The sequence below is a fragment of the Quercus suber genome, unplaced genomic scaffold, assembly GCF_002906115.3.
Source record: "Quercus suber isolate HL8 unplaced genomic scaffold, Cork oak 2.0 scaffold_478, whole genome shotgun sequence".
Classification (NCBI taxonomy): Eukaryota; Viridiplantae; Streptophyta; class Magnoliopsida; order Fagales; family Fagaceae; genus Quercus; species Quercus suber.
This window is the reverse complement of record NW_027069929.1, coordinates 490,778-500,490: the sequence shown is the minus strand read 5'-3', so window position 1 is coordinate 500,490 and position 9,713 is coordinate 490,778. Positions and strand designations below refer to the sequence as shown.

General features: G+C 36.6%; 1 protein-coding gene across 1 annotated transcript; it reads left to right on the top strand.

Moving 5' to 3' along the window:
• Positions 1–486: 486 nt before the first annotated feature.
• Positions 487–978, top strand: LOC136063028 (uncharacterized). Its single transcript, XM_065762884.1, has one exon. The coding sequence runs from the start codon at positions 487–489 to the stop codon at positions 976–978; it is 492 nt and encodes a 163-aa protein (XP_065618956.1).
• The last annotated feature ends 8,735 nt before the right edge of the window (positions 979–9,713 follow it).

Here is a 9,713-nt window from a genome sequence, read left to right as displayed (position 1 = left end):
CCCCCCCCCAAAAAAAGCTAGTATATATATATGTTTGAAATTTTAAATTTTGGTCCTAATAACCCTCCCAATTAAATAAAAAATAAACCCCCCCCCCCAAAAAAAAAAAAAAAGCTAGTATATATATATATATGTTTGAAATTTTAAATTTTGGTCCTAATAGCCCTCCCCAATTAAATAAAAAATAAAAAAACTGGTGTACATATGTAATTTGAAAAATTAAGATTTTCCCTTAAATATATATATTTTTGGATCTCCTTTGAAATAGCATCAAGTTCCATTTTGATAAATGTGTTGAAATGTTTAAAAAACACTTATTTTATATGTAGTATTTTGTTGAATATAAAATAAATATTAGTTTTTATTTTCATAAAAAAAAAAAAAAATTTGTTTTAAGCTTTGGCCCCCCTTAAGTTCGAATCCTGGTTCCGTCCCTGGTTCATAGCGGTCCAAGACGATGATCCCAGCTTACCCGAGTCAGCTGTGATGCACCAGTGGCGCCCTCCGGAATATGGAACCTATAAGGTGAATTTCGATGCAGCGATCTTCAAGGCTTCTAATACGGCTGGAATAGGAGTCATTATTTGTGACTGGGGTGGCCAAGCCATTGGAGCATTATCCATGTCAATGCCGTTGGCTAACTCAGTTTCGGATATGGAAGCCTTAGCGTGCCGTCGGGTGGTTCAATTCGCTGCAAATCTTGGACTTCACAGAGTTATCTTCGAAGGAGATTCGGCGATTGTTATCAATGCGGTTTCACAGGAAAATGCAGCATTGTCTTCGTATGGTTTTATTGTGGAGGATATTCATAGTCTTATGTCAGCTTTCCTGTCCTTTGAGTTTGTCCATGTACCTCGTAGTGGTAATATTGTGGCTGATGCCTTGGCCAAAAAAGCTAAGGAGTTGGTTGGTTGTCAAGTATGGTCTACTGTTATGCCTGCTGACATTGCCCCTCTGGTGGGTTTTGATGTTCATTAACTTTTTGCTTTTAATAAAGCCCAGACTGAGGGTCTGGTTTCTCAAAAAAAAAAATTCACAACATGCAAATTTTTGGTTTAAGATTTTCTTTTTCTTGGTTTTACACTCAGGCAGCTTCAGTTGAGGGTGGAAAATGTTTTCTGCCCAAAATAGCGGACAACATTTTCTACCCAAAACTCATTGTTTTTTATTGACCAGGCTACAAATTTTCCGTTGACCAGAATTTTCAATCATGCCGAATAGTAATATTGAAAATTTTAAACCAAAATAGATTGAACCATATATGTTCCTTTGGTTCTTTCTTTTTGTGTGTGTCTTCTTTTTCAACTATATAGTTTTTTCATGGAAGAGTTTTTTTTTGTAATTGCATATTAAGAAAAAATGGGAATTTCTTTTGATTCTAATGCTGAAGATAACATAAAATCCAACTTAAAAATTACAATAAAATGAGGACTGGAGTAATGTGAATAAGTTTTAATTTTTTTGATGGGGAAATATATAAGTTTTCATTCAACAAACTGAAATTGGATTACAACAGAGAGACAAAACTACAAAAGCTAAAACAGTCATATATCCTCCCGAATGAAATGTTCTACACAGCCGGGATTAACTCCCTTCCAAATTTGAAAAGTACCCGAGAGTCTTGCAGCTTTTGTGAGTTCATGAGCAACTCTGCTGCCATCCCTTTTCAGGTGCTGGAAGGAGCACCAGCTGAATGAGGCTGAGAAGATTCTAATGTCCACCAGCAACCATGCCTTGGTTTAGAGCTTGGACAATGGAGAGGGCGCCATACTTGAAAATAACATGAGAGATTTTCATTTTTGAGGCAAGCAGCACTCCGTGAAGAAGGGCAATGGCTTCAGTTATTTCTGCAGTGTAGGGTGACGGAAGGATCTTGCTGGAAGATGCGATGGGGTTGCCTTGGTTATCTCAAATAATCACCCCAATGCGGGAGTTGGTACCATCATCAGAGGCAGTGCCATCAACGTTTATTTTGAAGAAACTCGAGGGAGGAGCTCACTAATTGGGAGCATGGGGGGAGCAGGGCAATGGAGGGTGGGAGAGCTCTACAGGGCAGTTAGGCTAGTGCACCCACGTTAGCTTGGTATGATCACTGTGAAAAAGAGCATAGGCAATTATTTCAATTGCCTTGTCATAAATGGGACAGAAGCTGGAACAGTTAATGCCTCTGTGACTTAAGTTTTGCATGGTGGGGAGGCCATTTACGCACCAAACAAAGACTTTAAGTTTTGGAGGGACTTTTTGGTGCCAAATCCTCTTCCAAAGCTGTGAGCTTGAGTTGCTAGATGAGCATTCCCCTCATCAGATGGCTTCACAATGCTTGAGGCAATATGGTAGGTACTTTTAACTGTAAAGGTCCCACTTTTATTTCCAATCCAAATCAGGATGTCTTTAGGTAGGTTATAGTTCAGTGGGATTGATAGAATTGTGCTGGCTTCGAAGGGTAAAAAGAGAGAGTTGACTACATCAGCTTTCCACCATTTAGTATCCTCATCAATGAGGGACAATACCATTGGGAAGTCACCAAAATCAGATGGTGGGGAGATCACTTTGAACATTGATGGCATTGGCAGCCACTTATCTTCCCAGATTTGGATTTTATGACCATTTCCAACCCTGATGATGGAAGGAAGCCCTAGGTACATCTTGTGCCTTGAGTCCTGCATTGGGCCAAGTAAGCTTAAGATGCAGTCTTTTGTTTCTTGTGGGGTAGTTGGGCTGAAGAATATCGAAGACTTGTTAGTATTAATTTTCTGCCTTGAAGCCGCTTCATAATTTTTGAGAATGTTGACAAGTTTCTGACATTCATGGGCCTTAGCTTTGCAAAAGAGAACGTTGTCATCAACAAAGAAGAGGTGGGTGATTATAGGGCAGCCCCAGCAAATGGAGATTCTAGAGATTTGCTGATTTTGGGCTGCTTCATGGATAAGAGTCAACAAACCTTCTGCATAGAGCAAGAATAGGTACAGAGAGAGGGGATTGCCCTGCCTAATGCCTTGGTTGGAGTGATGTTTCCAAAAGTCTCACCATTTATGATCACTAAGTAAGATACAGAAGAGACACATTGCATGATAAGATAATCAGCTTGTTATTAAATCCCAAATTCACCATAACCCTTTTGATAAAATCCCATTCAACCCTATCAAAAGCCTTACTCATGTCAAGTTTAATTAACATAAAGTTTTCTTTCCCCACATTTTTATGTTAGATAATGTTAGTAATTAGGCGTTCGGAGGTGAAGACACTTTAGTTCTCAGAAATGATGCTCAGCATGACAAATTTGAGTTTATTGGCCAAGACTTTTGAGATGAGCTTATAGGTAACATTGCATAGGCTGATAGGGCGGAATTCTATCATTTTGGTGGGGTGGTTGGTTTTTGGGATGAGGAGATATTGGTTTTGTTGATCTATGTCGTAGAAATATTGAGGCTAATCCTGTGTTTCATGAGAGGACAAAACACGTTGAAATAGATTGCCACTTTGTCAGGGATAAAGTTCAGGCCAAAGTGATAAGGTTATTGCATGTTAGAACCAAGTCTCAAGTGGGAGATCTTTTAACAAAGGCTTTAGGGTCACGATTGTTTTCTCTATTGGGCAAGATAAATATGGTGAACGTACATTCCCCTTTTCCTCTTAAGGGGTAGTATCAGAAAGTTTAGGTTGATGGAAGCAAGTCTGAGAAGTTGATGTCAATTTAGCAAGGAAGCTGAAATGAGACTTGGACTGAAGTTGCAGAAATAGAGCATTGGAAGGAAAAGTTGTTCCTAGCTTTGCATAAATGACAGTAGTTTAGTCTTTCTGTTTGCTATGCTACTTGAAGTTTAGGATGTGTTGTTGTTAGTTTTTATATTAATTATGGACATGTGCTGCTTGGTGATTGGTGTATTTTCCATAACAAACTTTTGGAGGGAAGATCCAGATAGATTGAGAAATTAGTTAGGCTCAGTTAGTAGGTTATTTCCTTGTATATATATGGACCAGTTTTGTACAATGAAAGTTAGTGCAATTATTCATTCATCAAAATTCTTATAACCTTGGTCGTTAATTTCTTGGATAACCTGAAAGATAGTCACCCTCACAAACAACTTGAGAGATACTCAACTCTTGAGGCTATAGGAAATTGCACGACTTGCTATCATGGCTTCAATGAGCTTTATTAAGTGTGGCATCATTATCTTTTGGTTAGGGCAGCAATAATAAGCCCATCTGAATCACGAAAGGCAACTCCCGAACCAACCAAAGCATAATCCAAAAAGAAAGCAACAACAAAGTGGGATTTATACATACCAGATGGAGGAGACCATTGAACTAGGTTTGATCTAATAATCGACCTAGGAACCTACTTATGTATATATAAACTAGGTCTCACACTAACATCTCCTATATTCCAAGTCGATTGTTGCTCTCTAATCTTATTCCTTCTTTGCCATAAACACTAGGCAATAGTCGAGAAAAAAGCCACATTGAAAATAGTACTTATAACCTAGGAAGCATAGATACTTCATTTAGGCTATGCTTAGTTGGGTGGATTTTAAAGATGATGGAAAATAATGAGTGAAAAATAGGAGAGAAAATGAGTAGGACAAATGTTTGGTTGGGAGGAGGGGGGGGGGGGGNTCCAAACTCGAATTCAGCAGCTATTGGGTGTTCCAGCAATTAGGCAGTATAAGAAATACCTGGGGTTGCCAACGTTAGTGGGGAGGGTGAAGAAGAGAAGCTTCAATTACATTAAAGAGAGGGTATGGAAAAATCTTCAAGGATGGAAGGAAAAGTTGTTATCTCAAGCAGGGAGGGAAGTACTCATTAAGTCAGTCATCCAAGTCATCCCAACGTATACAATGAGTTGCTTTAAACTTCCAAAAGGTTTGATTACAGAAATTGAAATTCTCATTCGTAAATTTTGGTGGGTGGTTGGGAGGAGGGGGGGGGGGGGAAGAGAAAAGTGGTGGGGTCTAGATATTTTATCTTTGGGTCCACCAAAACTTAATCTCCCAAAAATGGAGAGAAAAGAGGGAATGTGCTTGTTGGATGAAATTGCCCTTCCCCACCCACAAACAACTTTATGTCTTTTTCTTCTTTTAGTTTTTCGTTTCTTCTTTTTTTGTTTGATATCATTTCTTCTTATTCATACTGTTCACTACTTTTGGTTTTGGGTTTTTTTTTTGGGTGCTGAACTCACTGTTTTGTCTTCTTCTTTTTTCTTTTTTATTATCTGTTTCTTCCTCTCTTTTTTCTCATTTTGTTTTGGATCCTTTTAGCATTTGCTTTTTTTATAAATTTTAAAAAAATTGAAGTGTTCATACAAATTTTTTAATAAAAAAATGTGTTACCTTTTGTTTTATTTAATAAGGATATAATTGTAAATTTATATCAACTTCATTTTCCATCTTCCTATTTTTCTTCGCAACCAAATAAAAAAGTTTTTTATCTCTCCACTTTTCCACACGTCAAACTTAGCACAAATGAGGAAAAATGAATTCTTTTCTATCTTTCCACTTTTCCATCCTCTCACTTTTCCGTCTCCCTAACCAAACAGACATTTAGGGTGCCATGTATTCGTGTCATATATGTGTCATACCGATGTCATACTGACCATTTGATGTTATAAGTTTTTTGAAATTACTTATGCCACTGTGTCCATAAACGAACTCGTGTCCGTGTTTGTGCTTCCTAGCCTCTAACAAGTACAGCTTTAAAAAGATTTACAATGGTCCTATGATGCTTTTGGTAGAGTGGAGAAAATTCTGTTTAGATTTCCAAACCAATTGAGCCTATTCACACAACCACAAGGTATGTCAACAAGTTTCCTAGTGATCATTACAGAGAGAGCAGACCTCATGTGGGGGACATTGCGTTTAATCAGGTTCTATCTAGTGGGAAAAGAATCATTCACAGCTTACCACATAAAATGAATAATTTTATTTTGGACCTAAATCTTCCATACACCTTTCCATAACTTCAAAGAGCTATCCAAATTTGAGGAATATCGATTAACATTGAAGAATTCTAAAGCTAGCATGCGATATGCACTCCTAACAAAACAATAACCATTTGGAGATAGAGGCCAAATTAATACATCCTTATTAGAAAGAGCACTAACATGGATTCTCTTTATAGTCTCTACTTCCTACAAGTAGAAAGTACAAACAAAAAATTCATCATCCCAAAACTTAGAGTTGGTCCAAAATAAGTCACAATTTTAAGCAGCTTTTCAATTAAAGATAACCTTGCTCTGAGAAGGTTTTTTTTTTTTTTTTTTTTTTTTTAATAGAGCACACTGCCAACCCTCCATACATAAATAAATACTGCAACTCTCCATACATAAACACTGCAACCCTACATGCCCTACCAAGTATAGCAACCCACACAAGTTATTTCCACCCCCTACCTAAGCAAACATAGAACTGCAAATATCACCACTAACAATGCCACAACTACAACTAAAAACTTCTCTCTCTTCTTGCAGTTTGCAAGCTCAGCCTCAAGTTTGATGATCATTTACCTTTGCTGTGGGATAAGCACCTTACCACATTCACATATCTCATCATCACGCCATTGGAAGAACCTACACTTTCACCCCACTTAAAATGCAAATAATGCTCCGAAAAATGAAAAATGAAATTAACTAAAACCCACTCAAACAACCAATTTACTAAAATTGACATATCCAATAGTTTGGACAACCATAAAACCTTCTGCCAGGGTTGTCTTCAGTCCACGCCACAACTAGGACAGGTTTTTGATTATAGTAGCACGTCATTGGTGCTCTCCTCCTCACAGTGAAACCTGTTGAACAACTTGCTTCCATTGGGTTTCGAAGATTGTTTGTTTTGATCGTGGTTTGGGGAGATAAGGATTAGTTGTGTGGGTGGAGGTCAAAGCTCAAAGCTCAAATTTTGGGAGTTTAAGGTTTCTGGTACTGATTTGGAGGATTTGGAGTTTCTGGTATTGATTTCTAATTGTAGTAAGGGTCACATAAGGGTCACGTGCGAATAAAGGGCTGGGAAACCCATGTGGCATGGGTAAGGAGAGTCACGGTATATTTTTATTAATATTTTAATCAATCCGTTAGCCACGTCAGCTATTTCCATCTGGTGGTTGATGGAAAGGACTAAATAACAAGCGTTAATTGGAATATGGACTAAAAGTGGTAAAATAGAAATGTAAGGACCAAAATAGAAATGACTCCAAAATGTAGGGACGAAAATTGTATTTCCGAATAACTATTACATTACAGTGCCTATTACAGCCTACCAAACATGCCCTTAATATTGTATGGGTTCTAATGATGCACAAAAACATTAGTGAGTCGATCGTCTAGACGTGTAATGACAATGGGGTACCTAAAGAATAAAAGGTGAAGAACCTAAAGACAATACCAGTGGAGTGTCGGCCAAAAACCCTATGAAGGTTAAGTTAGTGACTGAATGATTCCTAATAACTCCAAAAGTATGAGATTTAGGAGTTCTACGTACCTTGGAGAAGAGGATGATTGATGCTTATATAGTGATATAGAGTTGACTAAGATCCCATGAATATAGGATCTTCCCTTATAAGGAGTATATGGAGTTAATGCTTCTAGATCTTCAAGCTTAACTTCCTATGTTTGGAGGATATGAATATGTAGAAGGATCTTTGGATATGGTATGCAAGTTTTTTCCATATGGAGTTACTTAAGTGGAAACCACGCAAAAGTTTGGGAGCCAAGTGTAAAGGACCATTTGTCAAGTCCTACTCACTCTTTACCATGGCATGTCGAAAGTGTAGAGGTTAGGTAGGTTACATTGCAAATCATCAGGAATGCTACCTGATGATTAGGGGTATGTGTCAACTCCATGGTTACGTGGTAACTCTCATGTCACATGTTAGGTGTTAAAAGGGTACCTGATGACCCCTGGGTACATGATGATTGTCAGGGTGGATTGTATTGTATGGTGTCAAAAAGGGTACGGGGTACGTGACAACTGTCAAGTTGGATTGTATCGCATTGTGTTAGTAAGGGTACTCAATGACACCTTGGTACATGATGACTGTCAAGGTCGATTGTATCTCATGGTGTCAGGCAAGGTACCTGATGACCCATAAGTACGTGACAACTTTTTGGAGACATGACGACTCTCATGTGTTAGACTTTCCACATACACACAAGCATGGAGTGGAAGACGTATTGTATATTTGTAGGACTATGCCCAGGGTTGTCTATTTACTTGGGTTGTCAAATGACTAAGATGTCTATCAGTTGGTCATTTGATTGACCCTGTCAATTGAGTTCTTGGTGTTAGATGATTAGACACTATCGGATGACTGAGGTTTAGTCAAACAACTAACTTGAGTTGATTTTTTTGGCCTTGTAGAAATATCCGTTATCAGGTTCAATTGTTGCTAAGTGAATATGTGCTTATTGAAAAAATACGATTTCTTGAAAACTATGATGACATTTAAATTAGAAGCCACTATAAAATATAAAAATAAAAAACTTGAGGATGTTGAAATATTAGACTTAAGATGAATGTAAATGCAACTATTCATTGCTCGAGCAAGACAAAATTCCTTTAGGTANAAAAAGGAAATTTCAACTTTATTTAACATAAGCCCCGGTGTTATATCAATTGCATTGAATACTCCCTCTTTTGTGATATGCTGCAGGTGATGTTTTATAAAAGAATAAATCGCATATTTTTCATAGATGCGATTCCCAGCTTCCCAAGTCGCCATAAGGAAAAGTCTTGAGGAAGAACTTGCGTGAAAAACTCGCAGCCGACTGTCAAGTGTCAATGTGAATGGAAACACATATTCCAAGGCTTGATGATGCATCATAGCTATGTGAAAGCTTTTGGACTTTGCTACCACCATTTTCTTTAACTAATGTGAATTTGGAAAGAAATCAGAATAATTTGAATTGCAATTGCAAGAACACTATTACATTTTTTTTTTTTCAAGTTAGAAGAAAGAACACCACTACTTTAATAATTAACACATATATCCTTCTTCCTCTTTTTTCACATGTTGCAGTAGGCAAGTGGTACTCAAATTCTGTATACAATTTAGCCCAAAATAAAATTTAATTACAACTTTGGTCATCCATGTTTTGAATATTAAAAATAAAAAATAAAAAACTATCCATGTTTCATATTCGTCTTTACACTTTTCAATATATAAATTTATTTTCTATAAATTATGTTAGATTTTAGATGGTTTGCTAAGTTTTTGAATCAAAACAAAGTATTGAAAAGGGTATATTTTAATTATTTTTTGTTTATATTAATTAAAGTCAAGATACAGTATTAAAAAATTCTAAGCTTCCAAAAAAATTGGTTCAAGCAAAATTATTCTTGCTCATGCGAAATCACTTTTTATTGAAATATAGAAATGAAGTTCAGGAGACTTTCGCTTAACATTGGCTTAAGCAAAAGAATAACATTATATATACAAACTATTTTACAACATTTTTATAAACTGTTGATGTAGTTTTAGGATTTTCCAAATAGTTATTGATAAGTAAAAATATGATATTAGTGATAAACCCATAATAGAAGTAATAGGATTAGTCACATTAATAATTTGTAAAAATATCATAAAATAATTTGTAAATATAGAGCATCACTCTAAGCAAACTCGACTTTTTGTATACCAACTACTTTAAAGTACTTTTCCCTATAAAAACCAACCATTGAGAGCAAACCAAGTACAATTTTATATTTCCAATTATGACT

Excerpts from the sequence above, each read along its gene's own strand:
- LOC136063028 (XM_065762884.1), top strand. The coding sequence starts at position 487 with ATGCACCAGTGGCGCCCTCCGGAATATGGAACCTATAAGGTGAATTTC.